The sequence below is a fragment of the Nomascus leucogenys genome, chromosome 3, assembly GCF_006542625.1.
Source record: "Nomascus leucogenys isolate Asia chromosome 3, Asia_NLE_v1, whole genome shotgun sequence".
Lineage (NCBI taxonomy): Eukaryota > Metazoa > Chordata > Mammalia > Primates > Hylobatidae > Nomascus > Nomascus leucogenys.
This window is the reverse complement of record NC_044383.1, coordinates 136,940-159,983: the sequence shown is the minus strand read 5'-3', so window position 1 is coordinate 159,983 and position 23,044 is coordinate 136,940. Positions and strand designations below refer to the sequence as shown.

At 53.9% G+C, this 23,044-nt stretch overlaps 2 protein-coding genes across 2 annotated transcripts in view; one reads left to right on the top strand and one right to left on the bottom strand.

Moving 5' to 3' along the window:
- Positions 1-7,727, top strand: part of MTG1 (mitochondrial ribosome associated GTPase 1) — a 15,516-nt gene extending 7,789 nt beyond the window's left edge. Inside the window, exons 7-8 of the mRNA XM_030802085.1 lie at positions 6,566-6,832; positions 7,266-7,727. Coding sequence (XP_030657945.1) covers positions 6,566-6,832; positions 7,266-7,393 — 395 coding nt within the window. The 3' untranslated portion in view covers positions 7,394-7,727. The remainder of the gene's footprint in view (positions 1-6,565; positions 6,833-7,265) is intronic.
- A 172-nt stretch (positions 7,728-7,899) lies between these two features.
- Positions 7,900-11,999, bottom strand: SPRN (shadow of prion protein). The gene is made up of 2 exons (XM_003275500.4): positions 11,699-11,999; positions 7,900-10,881 (listed from the first exon to the last, which is right to left on the bottom strand). Exons 1-2 carry the CDS (start codon positions 11,956-11,958, stop codon positions 10,410-10,412), a joined length of 732 nt encoding a protein of 243 aa, XP_003275548.3. The 5' UTR covers positions 11,959-11,999; the 3' UTR covers positions 7,900-10,409.
- Positions 12,000-23,044: the final 11,045 nt, after the last annotated feature.

The window sequence follows — 23,044 nt, the reverse complement described above, 5'->3', positions numbered from 1 at the left end:
ACTGATTTTTTTCCTCTGCTTGGTCCATTCTGCCTGTTGAGAGCCTCTAATACATTTTTCAGATCAGCAAATGTATTTTTTAGTTCCAGGATTTCTGTTTGATTTTTTTTTTTTTTTAATTTCAGTCTCCGTTAAATTTGTCTGACAAATTTGTGAATTGTTTTTCTGTGTTTTATTGGAGTTTGCTGAGGTTTTTTTTTTTTTAACTGTTATCTTGAATTCTTGATTTGAGCGCTTACACATTACCATCTCATTAGGGTTGGTCACTGGCTCTTTGCTTTGTCTGTTTGAGGTGGTCATGGTTTTCCGTTAGCTGTTGTTTCTTGTGCACATATGTCTATGGTTTTGCATTGAAGGATTTGTTATCCAGGCTTTCCTGTCTGGCTTTTTTTTTTCTTGGATGTTTGCTTAGAGGTTTTTTGCAGCTTACTTTCTGCCTGGAGTTTTTTTCACTTCTTTGGTCTCATCCTCAGATTTGAGTTCTGGAATATTGCTGGTGATATTCTTGGTGCTGGGTGTTTGGTTTTGGTTTTCTTTGAGAGGGTGAGTGAAGCCAGATTGCTTCTACTTCTCTATTTGGTGATGTCATTCCCTCGTTAACTCTTTAATATTTTTGATGCTATGGTAAATGGTATTGTTTTTATGTTCACTTTTGGTTTTTCATTGCTAGTATTTAGAAGTAGAATTGATTTTTGTACATTGATCTCGTATCTTTAACCCTGCTAAACTCATTTATTCATTCTAGTGGCTCTTCGTAGATTCCAGTCAGATTTTTTACCTAGACAATTATGTCATTTGCAAATAAAAATCATCTTACTTTTTCTTTTCCAGTCTAGATGCCATATTTTGTTTTCTTGCTTTATTGCACTGGCTACAGTCTTCAATACAATTGACAGGTTTTTTTAGTACTTGAGATGTGGTGAGAACAGACATCTTTTTTTGTTCCTGATCTAAGGTAGGAAGCTTTTAGTCTCTTACCATTGAGTGTAGTATTAGGTATGGGTGTTTCTTAGATGCCCTTTATCAGGTTGAAGAGAACAGTCTGGCTAGAGGCTTATTAATTTTAATTATTTTTCCCAAAGAATTAGCTTCTGGTTTCATTGACTTTCTGTTGTCTTTGTTTTTTATGTCGTTGATTTCCATTCGATATTTATTTTTTTATTTCTACTTTGCTAACTTTCTATTTGTACTACCAATTATTGTGAGAGGGGTATTGAAATTTCCCACTATAACTGAATTTCTCTGTTTCTTCTTGCTGTTCAGTCAGTTTTGGCTTCGTGTATTTTGAAGCTCTGCTCTTAAGGTACAGAAATGCTAAGGAGATTGTTATGTCCTCTTGATGATTTGATGCCTTTATCATAATGAAATGATCTTTTTTTATCCTTCAGAATATTCTCTGCTCTGAAATCTGTCTTGTCTCATATTAATATAGCCATCACTTTTGTTTTTTTGAGACAGAGTCTCACTCTGTTGCTCAGGCTGGAGCGCAGAGGCACAATCTTGGCTCACTGCAACCTCCGCCTCCTGGGTTCAAGTGATTTTCATGCCTCAGCATCCCTAGTAGCTGGGATGACATGCATGCGCTGTCATGCCTGGCTAATTTTTATATTTGTAGTAGAGAGGGGGTTTTGCCATGTTGGCCAGGCTGGTCACAAACTCCTGGCCTCAAGTGATCTGCCCGCCTCGGCCTCCCAAAGTGCAGGGATTATAGGTGTGAGTGTCTGCGTCCGGCCCATTCCAGTTTATTTTGATTAACAGTAACATGGCATATTTTTTTCTGTCCTTTTATTTTTAGCATATTTGTGTCTTTATATTTAAAATGTGTTTCTTACAGTCTCTGCTGCTTTTTATCGTTGGATCTTGCTGCTTATCCAGTCTGACAGTCTCTGTCTTTTAGGTATTTAGGCTATTTACATTTAATCACTTAATGTGATTATTTATAGATTTAAATTTATTATCTCGCAAATTTGTTTTCCATTTGTCTCAATTTTTTTTTTTTTTTGAGGCAGTTTTGCTCTTGTCACCCAGACTGCAGTGCAGTGGTGCGATCTCGGCTCACTGCAACCTCTACCTCCCGGGTTCAAGTGATTCTCCTGCCTCAGTCTCCTGAGTAGCTGGGATTACAGGCGCCTGCCACCATGCCCAGCTAATTGTTTTTGTATTTTTAGTAGAGATGGGGTTTCACCATGTTGGCCAGGCTGGTCTTGAACTCCTAATCTCAGGTGATCCACCCACCTTGGCCTCCCAAAGTGCTGGGATTACAGGTGTGAGCCACCGCGCCTGGCTAAATTTTTTTTGTATTTTTAGTATAGATGGGGGTTTCACCATGTTGGCCAGGCTGGTCTTGAACTCCTGACCTCAGGTGATCCACCTGCCTCCCAAAGTGCTGGAAATTTCAGGTGTGAGCCACCGTGCCCAGCCCATTTGTCTCAATTTTTGTTTTCTTTTTTCCTCTCTCTTGCCTCTTTAGGATTGAATATTTTTAAATGATTCTACTGTATCTTTGTTAGCTTATTGTCTACAACTTTTGGGAGAGGTTGCTTTAGGGTGTGTAGTGTGTCTTTAAGTGAGGACCTTACAACAATGCATTTCTGTTTTTCTTATCCTGATCCTTGTGCCATCATCATCATGATATATTTTACCTTTACATATCTTATAACCTCCAGATATACTTTCTTTCCTTCATATAGTTATCTTTTAAAGAAATATAAAATACCAGAAAAAAGTTTTATATATTTTCTCATCAGTTTACTATCCACACCTTCTTGTTTCCTTGTGTAGGTCCAGGTTTCCTTCTGGTGTGATTTTACTTCTATCTGAAGGACTTCCTTTAACATGTATTGTAAGGCAGGTTTGCTGGTGATGAATTCTTTCAGCTTTTGGTTGTCTGAAGATGTCTTTATTTCACCTTTGTTTTGAAAGATGTTTTCTCTATGTGTAGAATTCCAGATTGATGGGGTTTTTTAGTGCTTGAGAGGGGTTTGTCTCCCTTTCTCACTTGTGTGGTGTCTGATGAGCCGTCTGCGGTCGTGTTTGTTTGTTTTAGTGCTTGAGAGGGGTTGGTCTCCCTTTCTCACCCGCGTGGGGTCTGATGCACCATCTGCAGTTGTGTTTGTTCCTCTGCTGCTTCCAGATTTTCTCTCAGTGCTTTTGAGCAACTTGATTACAATGGACCTTGGTATGGTTTTCTGTGTGTTCCTTGTGCTTGTAGTTCATTGAGATTTTTGGATCTGGGACTTTGTAGTTTTCATGAAATTTGCATCGTTTTGAACCTTCATATATGCAGGTGATTTTTCTGTCCCTCTACTCCTCAGGACCTCAGGCACGTGGGTATCAGGCACGTGGTTATCAGGCACGCGGGCCTCAGGCACACAAGTATCACGCGGGTATCAGGCACACAGTTATCAGGCATGTGGGTATCAGGCACACAGGTATCACGTGGGTATCAGGCACGTGGGTATCAGGCAGGTGGGTATCAGGCACACAGTTATCAGGCATGTGGGTATCAGGCACACAGGTATCACGTGGGTATCAGGCACGTGGGTATCAGGCACGTGGGTATCAGGCACGTGGGTATCAGGCAGGTGGGTATCAGGCACGTGGGTATCAGGCACGTGGGTATCAGGCACGTGGGTATCAGGCAGGTGGGTGTCAGGCACGTGGGTATCAGGCACGTGGGTATCAGGCACGTGGGTATCAGGCAGGTGGGTGTCAGGCACGTGGGTATCAGGCACGTGGGTATCAGGCACGTGGGTATCAGGCAGGTGGGTGTCAGGCACGTGGGTATCAGGCACGTGGGTATCAGGCACGTGGGTATCAGGCAGGTGGGTGTCAGGCACGTGGGTATCAGGCACGTGGGTATCAGGCACGTGGGTATCAGGCAGGTGGGTGTCAGGCACGTGGGTATCAGGCACGTGGGTATCAGGCACGTGGGTATCAGGCAGGTGGGTGTCAGGCACGTGGGTATCAGGCACGTGGGTATCAGGCACGTGGGTATCAGGCAGTGGTGTCAGGCACGTGGGTGTCAGGCACGTGGGTATCAGGCACGCGGGTATCAGGCACACAGGTTATCAGGCACGTGGGTATCAGGCACGTGGGTATCAGGCAGGTGGGTATCAGGCACGTGGGTATCAGGCACGTGGGTATCAGGCAGGTGGGTGTCAGGCACGTGGGTGTCAGGCACGTGGGTATCAGGCACGCGGGGTATCAGGCACACAGTTATCAGGCAGGTGGGTATCAGGCACGTGGGTATCAGGCAGGTGGGTATCAGGCACGTGGGTGTCGGGCACGTGGGTATCAGGCAGGTGGGTATCAGGCACGTGGGTATCAGGCAGTGGGTATCAGGCAGGTGGGTGTCGGGCACGTGGGTATCAGGCAGGTGGGTATCAGGCACGTGGGTATCAGGCAGGTGGGTGTCAGGCACGTGGGTATCAGGCACGTGGGTATCAGGCAGGTGGGTATCAGGCAGGTGGGTGTCAGGCACGTGGGTATCAGGCAGGTGGGTGTCGGGCACGTGGGTATCAGGCACGTGGGTATCAGGCACGTGGGTATCAGGCAGGTGGGTGTCAGGCACGTGGGTATCAGGCAGGTGGGTTCAGGCACGTGGGTATCAGGCACGTGGGTATCAGGCACGTGGGTATCAGGCAGGTGGGTTCAGGCACGTGGGTATCAGGCACGTGGGTATCAGGCACGCGGGTATCAGGCACGTGGGTGTCAGGCACGTGGGTATCAGGCACGTGGGTATCAGGCACGTGGGTATCAGGCAGGTGGGTGTCAGGCACGTGGGTATCAGGCACGTGGGTATCAGGCACGTGGGTATCAGGCACGCGGGTATCAGGCACGTGGGTATCAGGCACGTGGGTATCAGGCACGTGGGTGTCAGGCACGTGGGTGTCAGGCAGGTGGGTATCAGGCAGGTGGGTGTCAGGCACGCGGGGTATCAGGCACGTGGGTATCAGGCACGTGGGTATCAGGCACGTGGGTATCAGGCACGTGGGTATCAGGCACGTGGGTATCAGGCACGTGGGTATCAGGCAGGTGGGTGTCAGGCACGCGGGTGTCGGGCTGCTTGGCTTTGCCCCACCGCAGCTCAGTAAAGCTTTGTGCCTGTTTTGCGGTTTCTGTTGCTGTGTTTTCAGGTTCACTCATCTTTTCTTTTGCAATGTGTAATCTGCTGTTCATCCCACTCAGTAGTTTTCATAGTTTTCACTTCCGCAAGTTGAGTTTGGATCATTTTAAAAAATATCTTTCATGTTTCAGCTTAGATTTAATGTCTTGTCTGCTAATTCTAACATTGGGTCAGTTTGAGTTGACTGATTTTTCTTCTCATTAGGGGGTCTGTTTTTTTGCTTTGTAGGCCTGGCAATGTTTGGATTTGGCAATTCTCCCACCTTAGCCTCCCAAGTAGCTGGGATTACAGGCGTGCGCCACCACACCTGGCTAATTTTTGTATTTTTAGTAGAGACAGGGTTTCACCATATTGGTGAACAGGCTGGTGTCGAACTCCTGACCTCAAGTGATCCGTCCACCTTGGCCTCCCAAAGTGCTGGGATTACAGGCGTGAGCCACTGTGCCTGGCTGGATGCTGTGCATTTTGAGTTTCACCTTGTTAGGTGACGGGTATCTACATTCCTGTAAAAATTCTTGAGCTTTGTTGTGGCACAGTTAGGTTGTTGGAAGCAGTCCAGTCCTTTCAGGAGTTCTCACCATTGGCAGATCTTGGGGGTGGTCCAGGACGCCTCCTCCAGGCTTGCTCCTCTCTCCTGGGACAGCTTTTCTGGAGCACCAGGGGGCCCTTGAGGCTGCTGATTCAGAGCTCATGCTTGGTGCCTCCCAGAAGTTAGATTGATTTAGAACCTGTGTTACTCAGGGTTCTGATGCTCCCATGGGCTCTGAGCCCATGTCTTGCTTTGCTGGTCCTGTATTACTGGCTCATGCTGTGACCAGGTCCGAGGGCACCAGCCTCCTCAAGGTTGAGCCTGTCCTCGTGGGAGCCACGAGACAGGTTCCCCTCACCCCTGGCTGTCAGGAAGGTTGGGAGAGTGTTGGGTCTGGGTCAGTCGGGCTCCCAAGGCTTAGGGTGGTGTTTGTCCCTGTGAGCGGCTGCTCTGTGCTGGCCTTTCCCTCCAGGCCTCTCTGCCCAGAGCCTGCACTGTGAGGAGTCAGAGTGCCCGTGAGAATCACTGGGTGACGTTTAGCAGCAGTGGGTGCCTGTGCTAGGAAAACACCACTCAAACACCCAGCCGGGTGGAGAGGATGCAGGTGTACTGGCTGCCTGGAAGTCACTGAGTGCTATCCTTAGCAGCAAACAGAGTGTGTTTGCAGATGGTCCGCTGTGCTACTCTTTTAGTTTCCAGGACCTGGGCCTGCACAGAGGCCTGCCTGTCCCGCCCCGGATAGGGTGGATGAAGCCTGTGTATGTGAACAGCTCTTACTCCTCCCGTTGCAGCAAGGGTTCCGGTGGTGGGAGCCGCCCCCCCGTGCTGCTGGCCGTGGCCACACAGGACAAAGCTCAGGGATGATTCTTAGTGGCTTTTCCCCGGTGCCCAGCACCAGTCACCTGCAGTCTCATCTTGGTCATCCACAGCGCCACAGTCACTGTCACCCACAGGAGGTGCCTGGCCATGGCCTTCGTGGCATTCAGGAGGAAGGGCCCAGCCTGGCTGTTTGCGTGGTATCAGTGCTGGGCCCCCTGGCGCTGACCTGCAGCCTGTGTGCAGGTACGTGCAGCACTACGGCCTGGGCAGTGCCTGTGACAGCATAGAGCACGTGCTGAAGAGTGTGGCTGTGAAGCTGGGGAAGACGCAGAAGGTGAAGGTGCTCACGGGCACGGGTGAGTGAGGTCGCTGACGCGGGCACTGGAGCCTCACCCCATCACCCCCGGGGACCCCGGCCATCCCCAGAGGAGGCAGGGAGGAGAGGAACGTGTCAGGGAGCCTGCGGCGGGTCTTCTGGGAACGGGTTTCAGGGCAGGGGAGCTACAGAAAGTTCTGGAGAGGAAAGGCTTGTAGTCCAGGCTTCCGAGGGTGAGACCAGCCCTGCTGCGTGTTGGGCAGTGCTAGGTAGACACCTGCAGGCCTCACTTGCCTGGCCTTGGAGGCTCCAGGCAGCGCAGCTCAAGCTGTTTTCTTTCTGAGTGTGATCCCGTTCCCTGGGCTTCCCTGATGCCATCCCGGAGTCTCTTAGGGCTGGTCCCTCAGGTGGGTAAGGGCTGGGCCCGTCCTGCTGTGAAGGCTCCTTCCTCACTGAACCCTCCCGTTCCCCAGGTAACGTGAACGTTATTCAGCCTAACTATCCTGCAGCAGCCCGTGACTTCCTCCAGACCTTCCGCCGCGGGCTGCTGGGCCCCGTGATGCTGGACCTCGACGTCCTGCGGGGCCACCCCCCGGTCTGAGACTGTGCCCTGAACTTGTCCGGGTGGGGAGGGCCAGAGGCATGTGGCCTCCCAGACCTGACCTGGGTGGTTGGGGCCCAAGACAGCTCACCTGGTCCAGAAGCTCCATGCTGGCCACTAGGGTGCTGTGCTCTCTGGCGCCCCACGGCCTGGCCAGCTCCAGGGGCCCCAGTTCCAGGGGACAAGCAGGTGGGAGTGGACACCAGGCTCTGCAGTGGACGTCCCTGAGCAGCTCCACATGCTCGGTTCTCCCAGAGCTTTCTGCTCAGGCCTCTTGAGAAATGGATGCTCAGAAGGAGTTAAAACTATAACCTGTAACCTTTAAAATCTCCAATTAAAGGGCCTGTTTCTTATTGGCCTGTGAGGTGCACCACAGTGCCTTGGGCCTGTGTGTTAAAGCTGCTCTCACCAGTGGAACCTAAGAAATGAGCAGGTTGGCAACTAGGGTTTGTGCTGGAGGCTTTCGGCCCAGTGTCCTGCAGTCTTACAACAAGTGAGAGGCTCGCTGCCAGCAGAGAGGTTTATTTCACACTTACAGGCACACACAGACACAGACAAGAGACTCCCAGCAGCAGAACCCAAGCACTGGCTTCGCCCCTCAGTGCCCTGGGGCATGTTCCAGGCAGGGTTGAGGGGGACGCCCTGCACATGGCTTTACTGTGCAATGACTGGAAGGCTGCCCGGCATGGGCAGTAGAGACCCCTGGCCTCTGAGCACCTTCTGGCTCACGGGTAGTGGGATTCTGCATTAGTGGGGCTGAGAGGCGTGGGGGCCCCTCCAGCCCCATTATAGTGCACCCAAAGGGGTCCACAGCCTGTGTCCTAGAAGAGGGAAGAGGAAGGCAGGCGGGTGGGGCTGGGAGTATGGACTAAGGTGCTGCGGGACCTGGGGCCAGGGACATTCTGTGCAGAAGCTCCAGCCGCCTCTTTCTGGTGGTGGCCTGACCGTCCCACAGCAGCCTCCACCACGGCCCTGGTGCTCAGCGGCCCCTCCTTGCTGGCTGGCTGCCTCTGCTGCCCCATACCCCACACACTCATCAGCCTGAAGTTAGCCCGAGTGCCACCTGCATCCTGCCATAACCCTGACCGCCCGGGGCAGGAAGTATTCAGATTGGCTGTGTCAGATGCTAATGTGCTGAATAAATAGTCATTGCAGATCATGATGTGTCCATCACATCTGGAACATTCCAGCCTGCAGCGCTGTGGTGTGTGAGGGTCTGGTGCAGCTCAGCCCATTTTCCAGGTGGGCGTCTGCAAAGTCGAGGGGGCTCCCGTGGGTCTCCCTGCTTTGAGGAGACTCAGACCATCCCCTGCCTCCTGGGGGAAATGTCAGAAGGGCTCCTCTGCCTATGAGGATCTGGGGCAGGGCTTGGCCTTGGCCTGCTGGTCTTGGAGGCATTGAGCTTGGTCTGGAAGGGGTGGAGGAGCGTCTGGGCTCACTGGGCCAGGGGCACTGCTGGCAGTGTGGACGGGAGGCTGCAGGGTGCTGCCTCCTGTGGCTTAGTGCCCCAGAGCTAGAGAGCAGTGTTTGGTTGAGTCCTGCCAACAGCTTCCAGATCCTCACCCAGGCCAGAACCCAGGCCAGCTGGGGAAGGCAGAGGCCGGCAGGGCCCGTGGGGGGTGCTGGTCTTGACTTTGGTGTCCACTGAGTCCAGAGGCTCAGGCCCAGGAGGGATGGCAGCACCAGGACATGGAGAAGGTGAGATCCCAAGGCCACGGGGGGGACAGGGAGAACCCCTCCTACCTTGGATGCGTCGGGTGACTGGAGAGCTAGAGAACGTGGCCGACCCAAGACCTCTCAGTGCGGGTGCCCCAGGCTGGCAGGACTGGGAAACAGGCTGGTCTTACACAGGTGTGTCCAGTGCTGGAGGCACGTCCTTGTCGTGACTGGCCGGCGCCACTCCGTGTCTCTCCTGTCCTTGGATGTTGGGGGCTCAGCCTTTTGCATGGGTGTCCTGCTGGGCGCTGGGCCCCGCCACTGGCCCCCTGCTTGCCCCGGGGTCTGAGTTAGCTCCTGGCTCCACTGAGCAGGCCGTCAACTGCCAGCCCACCACGCCGATACCCAGGCCCTGTTCCGAGGCCTGAACAGCTGCTTCCGAAAAAGGGGCCGCCTTCAGGGAAATCCGCGCAGCGTGCAGCCTGAGCTGTGCCCAGGGAGGCCTCTTCAGCGGGATTGGCAGTTGCCGTGCCCTGAGAACAGGCAGAATTGTGATCCCTGAATGTGAACCTGAAGTTCAAAGGATTTGGAAAGCTCTGGAATGTGTTGGGTTTTTTTCCCCAAAATGGGTCCTAAGGAGGGTAAAGTGACCTGTTTCAAGTTGTTGGAACAAAGTGGGTCTCTCACGGATCTCGGCCTGAGGGTGTGGGGGACAAGGCCTGGGCAGCCCCTCCAGGGCAGGGTGTGTTTTCCCACCAGCTGCAGAGAGCCAGGATGGACGTACCTCGGACGGACGGCTTTCCTGCTTGGGAATGTTCCTGGGCTGTGAGATCCACTCTTCTGGGCAGGTGGTTAGCACCTAACGTTTTCCCCTCACTTCCCCCCAAATCCTTAAGTCCTTTGGTCCATTTCACTGCTTCTTTTGGGGAGGGTCAGATTCCTCAGTGGCAGAACCAGCCTGAGGTCACCTCCCTGCCCATGCGTCACCACGGCCCCTGGGCAGGCGAGGGGAGCCAGGGTGGCTTGGGTTCCTGGCCTTGGCACCTCTCTTTGGGCGGCTCTGGAGCGTGGCTGGGCGGTTGGTACAGGAGCCACAGGCTGCTGCCTTTCTGGCTGGGGGGGGACCCTAACATCCTGGAGCAGGTGGGGCAGGGCCCATGGTCCCCTCTAGGTGGGAAGTGGGAGGCTGAGGCGGTGTGGGCAGGACGGTGGATGGCGGGTCCACAGGGACAGCCAGCAGCTCCTGCACCCACTGGGGCTCCAAGACAGTGGGCAAGGGAGGAAGGGGGAGCCCAGGCCGGAGGATCCTGGGGGACGGTGCGGCCCGGGGGCCAGATGTGGTCCCCGAGCCCAGCCAGACCTAGGGCCACAGCAGCCACAGGGCGCCGAGGGCGCCGCCCAGCACGAGACAGAGACGCGGGCTGCGCGTGGGTCCAGCGCCTGAAGTCCACGTCCAGTAGCTGTAGATGCCGGGGCCGGTCCCGTTGCCTCCGGGCACCCCGTCCTCCTCGTTCTCCAGGCCGCGTTCCCCGGGTCCCGCGGCCCTTCTCCAGCCCGAGCCCGCCGCCAGGCCCGCGGCTGCTCCCGCCGCCGCCCCGGCCGCCGCCCCAGCGGCAGCCACGCGCAGGGAAGAGCCCGGGGCACCGTAGCGGGGCGCCGGCCTCACGCGCACCCTCGAGGCCCCGCGCGCGCTCCCGCGGACCCCTCCCCGGGCACTGCCCCGCGCCCCTCCGCGGCCGCCCTTGGCTGCGCCGCTGTCGCAAAGGAAGGCGGCCGCCAGTAGCAGAGCCCAGCACGTTGCGGGTGCCCAGTTCATCTTCGTGGGGTCAAACCTGCGGGAAGAGAGGGAAAGGACCCTCAGTTTCCATGGAGATCGGGTGTCCAGGGGCGGAGGGTTCAGGGCTGGAGAGCAGAGGGATCCTCGGCTTTTGTGGGATGAGGGTGCCCCCAGCATCTTGGAGGCCCTCTCAGGCCTGGGGGGGGCGCGGTTTAATCCCTAACATCAGGGACTCAGGCCTGGGGGAGGCGCTGGGAAGTGGCGGGTGGGGCAGGAGGGTTCTGCACCTGAAGGTTGTGCACCTGGAGTGGGGGCGTAGAAGCGGGGCAGGAGCGCCACGGTGGGAGCGTCCAGGCCTCTGGGGGCGTCCAGGCCCGGGCGGGGGGCAAGCCTGGGGGAGGGCCGCCATGCTCCCGGGCTCTGCAGCGTTGCTGGGATGTGGGGGCGGGGGGGACAGTATGGGGGGAGGGGCGGCATGGGGGGAGGGGCGTTGTGTTTGGAGGACGCGGTAGCGGGGACCAAGAGCTGGCTCAGATCAGGGTCTGGAGCGGGGACGGGCCGTGCCTGGGCCTGGAGCCCACCTTTGGGGCCAGAGCCTGAGTGCGGGCCTTGCGGGTGCTGCGGAGGACAAGCGGCTGCTGACACCGTGCGGACCCCGCCCCAGCAGGCCCGTACCCCCGGGTTGGTCCCTCCCTCGCGCGCCTCGCGCTCCATGCCGTCCTTGGCCGCCTAGTTCAGCAGCTGGCGGGGGACGGGACGGGGTCCAGTCGCCGGGCCACTTCCGGACGCAGCTACCCGGGCGACGGCTGCATCCCCTCCCCGCGCCGCCCCTCGCTCCCGGCCCGGTACCTGCCCCAGCCTCCCGGTCTTACCCGCCACAGGCCTCAGTTGGAACCGCGCGCTGGAGTATCCGCCCCAGGGGCCGGGAAGGAGCGGGCGGGCGGCGGCGCAGACCCTCAGCCGGAGCGCGGAGCCGCGGCGCCTGGGTTTTGCGCGAGGCCTCCGCCCTGGGATGGGGCGGGCAGTCGCGGAGGCGCATCCCCGGTGAGCCGGTGGGAGGGGAAAAGGACGTCCCGTCCCCCATCCTTGAGGCCTCCCGTCCTCCCTCACCAGCCCCCTCCATCTCCTGCATCACAAGGCTCCGTCCCCGCCGTCCCCCGCGACCCCCGCACCCGGCCCGGCTCCACCCGCCGTGCTTCCTGCCCCTCCACACCCTCATCCCCACCCAGGCCCATCCCCCTGTGAGCCCTGGTGCCCTGGGATGAGGGCCGAGGTCCTGAGCGGAGAGGGTGCTTGTACCAGCCCCATGGTGGCTCGAGCCCACCCCGTGGCCCCTCCCGGGGCAGGTGCGGTTTCTCCACCGGTTGCCACCTGCGGGGCCGGGCGGAGACCTCCTCAACCTCCGGCCTTGTTTCAGGGAGGATGGGGTCGACCCTTGCGATCCCCAGAGGCCCCCCATGGCCCCTCCTGGGCTGGCTGTCTTCCTCCTGTGGGCTCCGATGCCACCTGGGCCCACGGCGTCTTCCCAGCCCAGGGCGGCCGCGCCTCCGGTGAGTTTCAGCTGAGGGCGCGCGGCCAGCTCCGAGCCTGGCTCCGGGTGCAGCGCCGGCCTGGGATCTCTGCTGTCCCGTGTAGGGGTGCCCTGCAAATATGTGATGAATAAGTGAAGAAATAAGTTCTATCTTCTAACTTGCCGGATGTTAGAAGGAAACCAAGCTTATGCTTCTCATTTATAGCTACCATTAAGGATTGGACAGAAGCTTAGCTTTTTGGGTGAGATGGACAACAGTGTTTTTAGAACCTTTGGCAAGGAAGGGCTGGAAAGAACATGTATTTGAAAGTGACCGACAGGTTTTCTGGCCCTAGGGGGCCTCCTGAGCAGGTCCGCCCAGCTTCCCTCCAAGACAAAAGAAATGAACACGGAGAGCAGGAAGGGCCCCAGGAGATTCCAGACGAGAGGGGGGGTGCTGCCCATCAGGCAGAAGGAGCTTGGAAGGGAGGGGCCGTGGCCATGGGACGTGGAGGTGGAAGCAGGGTCATCATAGGTCTGCACACTCTGAGTCCCCCTTCCCGGTCACACACACAACAGCCAGCAGTGAGCTGCTTACCCCAAGGAGTCAAGGGGGTTCTTGGGCAACCCCTGGTGCTGGAGCCGGCAGTGGACAGCACCACAGCCAGACCTTGCTTATTTTTGGCTCGTGAGGAACATCTGTGACCGTTCCTTCCCCTGGCCCTGGGAGGGGATGTGTGACCTCCACTCAAGACAGCCATGCAGCTCCTCCGGCTGCGGGCGGGGAGGGCATGTTTCCCAGCACAGGCCCAGGACTGCCAGCTGAGAGGCTGGGAGGGGCCCTTCACCCCTAGACTCTGCGTGTGAAGCCAAGTGTGGAGCCTCACAGGGAATCTGAGATGGGAGCCAGTGAGATGGGGGCAGGACCCAGAGGGGAGAAGAGGTCCTGGGGATGCTGTGGATCTGGATCCAGCGTGCCGGAGCTGAGGTTCTGGAGTGAAACACTGCCTTTCATGGAAGCACGTCTTCCTGTCACCCACTGGCTTCATTTTAAAGGATGAAAATGTATCAGACACTCAAGGAGAGCTGCATCACATAAAAGAAAAACCAGGCAAAGAAACAGAAAATAAATGGATTGAGAAATTTGAGTGACTCAGAGGAAAAAAAAACAAACACGAAACTCCAATCCATAGACTTGGATTAGGGAGATATAGTTATATAATAAGAACAGGAAACTGTGAAGATGGAATAAGACAAAAAAGACACTTTTGAGATTAAAAAATTATTGCAAAAAAAAAAAAACCACAGAAGGATGGAATTGTATATTTAAGGAAATGTTTCTGGCAAAAAGGCAGCAAATATGAAAGAAAAGGGGATAGACCCAGGGGATCCGTTTTGGGCTCTGACATCTAACAGTTGTTCCAAGGCCGAGAACACAGAACGGGAAAAGGAAGGGGGAGGCGGTGCTCCAGCCGATTTTATGATTCCAGAAGCCTTCTATCTTAAGATGTATAGGATGTATCTTAGGGTGTATAAGAGAAGCACAAGAGAAACATTTAGGCTGTTTTATGTTTGAGCAGAGACATGAAAGTTTTAAATAAAGCAGTAGCAAAATGAGTCCAGTGGCGCATCAGAAAGCAAATCACCATGATCAGGTCAAGTTCAGGGTGGTTTTACATCATAACATATGTCAGTGTGCTTTACCTATTAGTGGACCAAAGGCGAAAAATACAGTTTTCTACAGAGGAAGACAAAGCATTTGATTTCAATCAACATTCGTTGTTGATTGTTTCGTTTGTGATGAAACATGTTGAGAAAACTCGTCATAGAAGTGAAATTTGTTCGCTGATAAAGGCTAATCTCAGAAGACATACATAGTGGAGAGCTTTTAAATGTATTTTTAAATATATGAACCAATGAAAAGATTGCCTACTTTCACCACTTCTATTTAACAGCATTGGCAGAGCTGCCACCAAGAAGAACACAGCACGTTGAAGGCACGGTGGCTCCTGCAACTGCAGCCCTGAGACCTGATTCTACCATAGAAGGTGGGGGTGGCTCCTGCAGCTGCAGCCCTGAGACCTGATTCCACCATAGAAGGTGGGGGTGGCTCCTGCAGCTGCAGCCCTGAGACCTGATTCCACCATAGAAGGTGGGGGTGGCTCCTGCAGCTGCAGCCCTGAGACCTGATTCCACCATAGAAGGTGGGGGTGGCTCCTGCAGCTGCAGCCCTGAGACCTGATTCCACCATAGAAGGTGGGGGTGGCTCCTGCAGCTGCAGCCCTGAGACCTGATTCCACCATAGAAGGCGGTGGCCTGAGGCTGAGCCCTACCTGAAGTCCTGCAGTTGCAGCCCTGAGACCTGATTCCACCATAGAAGGTGGGGTGGCTCCTGCAGCTGCAGCCCTGAGACCTGATTCCACCATAGAAGGCGCGGTGGCTCCTGCAGCTGCAGCCCTGAGACCTGATTCCACCATAGAAGGTGGGGTGGCTCCTGAAGCTGCAGCCCTGAGACCTGATTCCACCATAGAAGGCGCGGTGGCTCCTGCAGCTGCAGCCCTGAGACCTGATTCCACCATAGAATGTGGGGTGGCTCCTGCAGCTGCAGCCCTGAGACCTGATTCTACCATAGAAGGTGGGGTGGCTCCTGCAGCTGCAGCCCTGAGACCTGATTCCACCATAGAATGGGGTGGCTCCTGCAGCTGCAGCCCTGAGACCTGATTCTACCATAGAAGGTGGGATGGCTCCTGAAGCTGCAGCCCTGAGACCTGATTCCACCATAGAATGGGGGTGGCTCCTGCAGCTGCAGCCCTGAGACCTGATTCTACCATAGAAGGTGGGGTGGCTCCTGCAGCTGCAGCCCTGAGACCTGATTCCACCATAGAAGGGGGGTGGCGGGGGGTGAAGGGCGGTGGCTCCTGCAGCTGCAGCCCTGAGACCTGATTCCACCATAGAATGTGGGGTGGCTCCTGCAGCTGCAGCCCTGAGACCTGATTCCACCATAGAAGGCGCGGTGGCTCCTGCAGCTGCAGCCCTGAGACCTGATTCCTACCATAGAAGGCGCGGTGGCTCCTGCAGCTGCAGCCCTGAGACCTGATTCTACCATAGAAGGCGCGGTGGCTCCTGAAGCTGCAGCCCTGAGACCTGATTCCACCATAGAAGGCGCGGTGGCTCCTGAAGCTGCAGCCCTGAGGCCTGATTCCACCACAAGTGCTGCAGCTGGCAGAGGCCACAGGACATAGGCATAGCTGGTGAAACCTGCAACTGAGGGTGCCGGGGGCTCCTGGGAGAGCCTCTGTCCCCCCTAAGGAGAGGGGCTGCGCAGAACCTGTGTGCTCTTGTCCTTTCCCCCTTTTTCCTGCTGGGAGTGGGACTTGGTGCTGAGGGTGGCTCCTGCCATTGGAAGACCCCAGGATGCTGGGTCAGCGGCTAGGTGGGTGGAGGGCGGGGTCGTCCCCGGCACAGGGCGGTGCTGCTCTGCCGCTCTGCACTGCTGGGTGTCTCACGTCTCATCCCTGTATTAAGCAGGTACTCCCTAGACTTGCAGCCAGATGTGCACCTTAGATTTAAAAGATGGTAGAATTTATCTACCAGAACAAAAAATAGCTTTAAAAAATAAAAGATAAAAAGCCATTCATAGCCTGGCATGATGGCTCATGCCTGTAATCCTAGCACTTTGGGAGGCCAAGTCGGGCAGATCTTCTGAGGCCAGGAGTTCGAGACCAGACTGGTCAAAATGGTGAAACCCTGTCTCTACTAAAATTACAAAAATTAGCTAGTCGTGGTGGTACGTGCCTGTAGTCCCAGCTACACGGGAGGCTGAGGCACGAGAATCACTTGAACCCAGGAGGTGGAGGTTGCAGTGAGCTGAGATTGCACCACTGCACTCCAGCCTAGGCAACAGAGCAAGACTCCTTCTCCAAAAAAAAAAGCAAACCATTCACCACAGTCCACAATGTAAACGACCTCTATGGAGAACATCAAAAAGTTATTAAAGAATATAAAAGAAAATCTGCATAAGTGGAGGATGCACAGGATATTGTGAAGGTGACAGTTCACCACAAATTGATCCATAAGTTTAATGAAATTACAATAAAAATCTTTGCATAATTTTTAAAAGACTGTTATGAGCTGAACTGTGTCTCCCTCAGATTCATGCATTGAAGTCCCAACCCCTGGTATCTGTTGGGGTGGGTGCATTTGGAAATAGGACCTTAAAGAGGTGACTAAGGTTAAATGAGGTGAGGTGAGCTTGATGTCCTTAACAAGAGGAGCTTAGGACCCACACATCCATTGTGGGATGGCCCTGTGAAGACATAGGGAGAAGATGGTGTCTACAAGCCAAGAAGAGAGGCTGCAGAAGAAACCAACCCTGCCCAACTGTGAGAAAGCAAATTGTTGTTTAAGCCACCCTGTCTGTGGCACTATGTTATGGTAGTAACAAAATAGCACAGAACCCAAAAGTTTCTAAAGTCTATATGGAAAAATAAAGGCCTAAAATAACTATTAATAAAATAATTTTGAAAAAGAAGATCAAAGAAGAGTAACTCACCATGTCATATTAAGACGTTGTAGAAAGCCATAGTAATAAAACAACCCAGTCTTGGCAAAGATTAGAGACCAACACAAGAGAAGAAGGATATCACTAAGAAACTCATGTAGCAACCTGTCCATGTCTACAGGAATAAAACAAGATTGAGAATTTTGGTAGAGAATGGGAAACTAAAAGGACAAAAAGGAAAGTCTAGAATCAAAAAATACATTTTAAAACGCAGAAGATTAGACATGGCTAGCGAGAGAATTAGTAACCTGGAAGATCAGAAAATAATCCAGAAAAAGAAAAGAGCATGCAGAATAGGATGTTAGGAGGCAAGGGTACACTGTAGAAAGGCCTGACATGCCATGTAATATTAGAACCAATGGAAGGAGAGAATGAGGTAGGTGTAATATCTAAGGAAATAATCACCAATAAGTTCCAAAAACTGAAGAAAGAGATTAAATCATGAATTCTAGAGGCATTACAAACTCCAAGTGCAATAAAAAAAAAAAAAAAAAAAAGCATACCTAGGTAAGACAGCGGTAAACCAAACAACTTCCAAAAGCAGGGGAAACTTAAATTACCTGCAAAAGAGTAAAAGTAAGACTGGCAGCTGACTTCTCAACAGAAAGAGGGAGTGGGTGGCAAAGCAGAAATGCAGTTTGTCAAGTCCCTGTTCCAGCGTCACAGAGCTGACTGTGAAGGGTGGTTAGAAGCTAAGAGGCAGCAGATTAATAATTGGCATAGATAAAAAATAGATACCATGCAAATACTAACTAAAAGGAAGCCAGTGTAGCTATATTAATGCCAGACAAAGTAGACTTTATGACTTAAAGGTTGAGGTAAAAGCACCACTAGGGACAAAGAGTAATGCCTCTTAGTGATGAAAGGTTAAATTTACCAAGATGATAAAACATTTCTACATCTGTATGCACTTCATGACATAACCTCAAAATATACAAAACAAAAATAGTAAGAAAGGAGATTTATAGTGAAAAATCATTGACATAAATTTAAAACTCACACACAACAGCATGTATCTGTTGAGTACCTCTCTCCAAGGACACATGCTGAATGCATCACACTGGGTTGCTGTGATGAGGGAGGTGGGACTGGGGCATGGAAAAACCGTGAAATCAAGCGAGGGTTACCTCCCCACAACCAGGTGCTGCAGCCCAATAGGAAGAAACGTGCTTGGTCAACTTAGTTTCTGCCCTCAAGCACCAGAGAGAAAAGGCAGAGAAATCAGGTAAGGGCACGTCGTCTATTCATTAGACCCATCGAGTTTTCAATAAAAGGACCCAAAATGACGTTCTTGTTTCTGAGGAAAGGGGGCACCTGTGTGTTTGGTGGTGCTGCCTGGATGTGCCGGAGCCCTTTGCTCACCTGGCCTCAGGCTCTGCTCTGAGGAGCTGGGACCTCATGGCAAGGAGACCATCCCTCTGGGCCTGGAGGACTGGGCAGAGTGGCTGGCCTCCATAGCAGCTGTTCATCCGAGAGGGTCGGGGAAGAGGCCGTGAGAGGCGGCTTCTTGTGAGCTCCAGGCCCAGCTTCTCCTGGGCTGGAGGCTCCCAGCTGCTGTGGCGAGGAGCTGTCCTGGCAGTGCTGAGGCCCAGGTCTGGCATCTCTGCCCCTCCCCTGCTCATGGAGATGCTTGCCTATGGCCACTCTGTGCTCTTGGCAACTCTGACTCTGGGTGATATGGGGGAGGGCAGGACTTGCTGACTGCCCTGGTAGGAGAGGGCTGTGGCTGCCTTGGGTTGTCACCAGTGTCTGTGAGCACAGACACTGTGGAAGGGAAGGAAGAAGAGGGATTGGGCAGCTCTCCCTCCTGCAGCTGTAAAGGGGAAGGGCCTGGAGGAGTTTGGCCAGGGCCACCCTGATGTTGCAGTTCCCCAGGCAGTAGATGATGGGTTTGAGCAGAGGGATCCCAACCAAGTAGACCCCTGACACCAGCTTGATGAGGTTAGAGGAGCCGCCACCCCAGGTGGGAGGCATGGGTGGGAAAGGCCTGTGGCTGCTGAGCCTTCTTGGAATCCTTGCAACCTGGCCAGGATGTTGGGTGTAGGAGACCATGGTTGTCTGCAGGGAAGCCACGAGGATCACCTGGGCTGCGTGAGTCCAGTATTTCTATGGCAGTGGTGCCGGAGCAAGAGAGCCATAGCGGGGATGGGATATCACAGAAGTGGTTGAGGACATCGGGGCTGCAGAGCCTTAGGCTGGAGTTGAGAGCCATGGACACAAAGGAGTCCGGGAAGCCACTGAGCCGGGCACTGAGGGCCAGGTGCACGCAGAGCCTGAACTCCATAATGGACTGGGTAGTGCAGCAGGCGGCAGATGACTGGGGGCCCGTCACAGTCCATGGTGGCCGGAAGGATGCACTCAGAGGAGCTGAGAGGAAGAGGAGCAGCCAGGTGAAGTGCCCCGAGGAGACAGATGGTCCTCGCTCGTGCTAGGAGTCCGGCCAACAGCTTCGGGACGGTGACCGAGGTGTACAGGGTCTCCAGCACCCGAGAGGCTGGCCTGGAAGAGGTGCGTGGATGTGTGCAGGTGGTGGCTGGCTCTGATGGTCCCCACGACAGCCAGGTCCTCTAGCATCGTCACCACATGGATGACAAGGAGTGACCAAATAGCAGCCCTTGAAGATGGGGCAGCTCTGGGAAGCCCAGAAAGACAAACTCTGTCACCACAGTATTGCTGGAATTGTACATGGCCCTCCTGGTCAGGAAAGTCACTTCTGAGCACTCCGGAACAGTGGAGAGACTTGGGTGTGGTGTGTGATGGGGTGAGAGCCCTGCTCCACTGGTGAGAGCTAGGTAAGAGCACTGTAAGCCCTCCTGGGATCTTAGGGTAGGGGCTCAGGCTCACAGACCGTCCCACCATGCACCTTTGGGACCTGCTGCAATACTTATCTGTCATCCCCACCTCTCAGCCCAACATGCACACTTACCCAGAGCTAACGCCTGGCCAAGGGGTCTTGGGACCTGTACACACTCATATGATCACTCCTCTTACACCTGTACGCCCGGAGATGTATAATCTTCCCTGCCCCAACACACAGGTACATGGCCAGGTGCACACATACACTCAGTGCACGTCCCTCCCCAGGTGTGCACACGCCCTGGTGCACACCCCCAGATGTACACACACAGTGCAAGGGAAGACCCATTCTGCCTGGCGTGCCTTCTTGGGATTGTGTGCCTTGGGGCCCTTCCTGGACCTCAACCCTGCTGGCCCCCAGGGGCCAGGGGCACCCTGTAGGGGTGAACAAAGCTTCCAGGGGTTTTGCAGAGGGGAGGGATGCGCCTCCCCACCTTTTAGGTCCTGATATCTTTATCTTGTACTTTCTGAGCCAGCAAAAGGGTGGACGAGGGAAGGGTGGGAGCTGTCCACTCAGAGCCTCCAATGGGTCTGTGTGGCGTGGGGTTTTGGTTCCTGGACCTGCCTGCAGTTGGGCGTCTGAGAGCAGGATGGGGTTTGGAGGGTGAGCTGGGACAGCGGTGGGAGAAGGAGCTCCGCAGGCCTGCGCAGCAGCTCCTCTGGGAGGTCCCCGCCCCTCTCGGGGGATGTAAGCCCCAGACCCCTACCTCGCACTCTGCCTCTGGGTCTGTCTGCGCCTGGGCAGCGGCGGGGTCCCCCTGGACAAGTGAAATTCCCGGCTGACCCTTGACCCAGCCTTCTACCACCCCGTCCTCACCGGCACTCGGGGGTCGGAGCTCCAGGCCCACCTCGTGAGGCGACTTCAGAGACCCCCCACCCACGACGGCAGCGAGGACGGAGCGCTGGGGGGCGCCACCGGGCAGCCTCAGGAGACGCACGGGCCCCGCCCTGGGTGCAGCGTGGGCGGCTGCCGGGAGGGGCTGGGCCGACCAAGGCTCAGCACTGAGGACCCTCCGCAGCGCCCCCCCACCCACAGCGCCCCGGGCGACGTGGAACAGCCAGCGAGGCAGCTTGGGGCTCAGGGCGGGGGCCCTGGGTGCAGCGCGCGCAGCCTCCCCCAGGTCTTTGCGTGGAGACCAAGGTCACGGCGGGCCCCGCCTCCCTCGCAGGTGCGTCTCCCCCGGCCCCGCCTCTATCTGCCCCTGCGGGTGTTTTTTTTTTTTTTTTTTTTTTCCAGACGGGGGTCTTGCTCCGTCGCCCGAGCTGGAGTGCAGTGGCCCTATCTCGGCTCACTGCAAGCTCCGCCTCTCGGGTTCATGCCATTCTCCTGCCTCAGCCTCCCGAGTAGCTGGGACTACAGGTGCCCGCCACTACCCTCGGCTAATTTTTTGTATTTTAAGTAGAGACGGGGTTTCACCGTGTTAGCCAGCCCCGCTGGTGTTTCTTATTCAGTTCCTTTGTGACCTTGCCCTCCCCACCCCCATCTGCTCCCCATCCTGGAAGTCTCTCATTGCAAATTCTCACTCTGATGGGAGTCCCAGAGCGATTTGTAAGATGCTCTGCAGGCCCACGGAGGGACCCGCTGAGCTGGGAGGCCTCCCCACGCTCTGCTCAGCGGCAAATAGGGCTTTCCATGCAAGCTTCCCTCCCGGTGCCCTGACCCCGGGGATGCCAACCTGGGACAGGTCGCAGACTCCAGGCCCTTCCCTTGAGGGTGGGGGCTGCTGAATGCTACCCAGTAGGCTGCCTTCGGAACACTCATTTCATTTTATTTATTTTTCAATGCATGGCATTTATTCATCTATTTATAAAATAATACAAAGAGCACATAAACCTCCCATCAGCACAGGACATAGACAATTACTAACCCATGAGCATAGCTCCTCCCCTCTCCCACCCTCAGAGACCATTCGTTGGGATTCTCTGGCTGCTTTCTTGAAAGCACGTTAATGACCCAAAACACAGGTGGAGCTTTGTTGGATTCAAGCTTCATAACCCAGAGCCCCGGGCTGTGCGCCGTCCTCTAGGTCTTGCTCTTTCATGTCAAGACTCTCCCTCTTCTCAGCAGCTGCACTCCACTCAGTTGGACACCTGTGTAATATTCCATGGTGTGACTACACCGCACGTCGTAACACATTGTTTGTTCACGGACACTTGGAACGATCCCCGGTCCTCTGTTATTGCGAATGGCACTGGGTGACATTCCTGTGCCTGGTTCCTGGTTGTCGTGTGTGAATATTTCTCTTGTAATCCACCCATGAGAATGGGAATGCTGAGGTCAAACTTTACTCAAAACTTCCTAAGAAAATACCATATTCTTTTCCCAATGTGGCTGTACTGCTCCACAGCTACTATGGATCTCCCACCCTCTCCAGCAGGTGGTATCGTGGAATTCTCAGTCTTGGCCACTTTAGTGGGTGAGAAGCAGCGTCTCATTGTGTTGGCGACTCGTATTTTTCTGCTTGTCCCACAGGTTTGGTGTCAATGTGTGTTTCTGCTTCTGTGTGTCTTTTGTACATTTCTCCCAACGGTGTCATCTTTTAGTTATTGATTTGTAGGAATTCTTTAGCCCTTTCTAAATTTCTTTGTGGAGGCACAGTTTACACAGTAATGTGCTTAGTGTTGAGGTGATGGGTTTTGATAAATATGTGTGTGCCTGGAACCCAGATGCATCAGGATGCCAACTTCCATCACCCCACAGACATCCTGCATACCCTTTCATATAAGTGGAACACACAACGTCCTCTCTTTCGTGTCTAGTTTCTGCTCAGCACAATGTTTTTGAGGCATATCCAGAGTTTGAGTGTTTGTTCCATTATTAGATAGTTTCCAGATTATCTGGAAATGTGTTATTTAGTTTCCAAATGTTCAGAGATTTTCTGGAGACATTTCACTGTTGTTCACTTATATTTTAATTCCCTTGAGATTAGAGAACATACTTTGTTTTAAATTTGAGATTTATTTTATGGCCTAGAATATGGGTCTATATTGGTAATTGATCTGTGTTCTCCCAAAAGAATGTGCATTTTCTGTTATTGGGTGGCACATCTTGTAGATGTCAATCAGATAAACTGGTTAATAGTGATGTTCAATCTTTATTGAAATCTATGGTTCTAATTGTGGATTTGTCTATTTTTCCTTGATGTTATATTGTTTTTGCTTCATGTATTTTTAGGTCGTTATTAGGTGCATACCTATTTAGGATGATTTTGTCCCTCTAAAGAATTAACCCCTTAATATTATGAAATGATTTCCTTTATCCCTGGTAATATTTGTTGTTTTAAAATCACT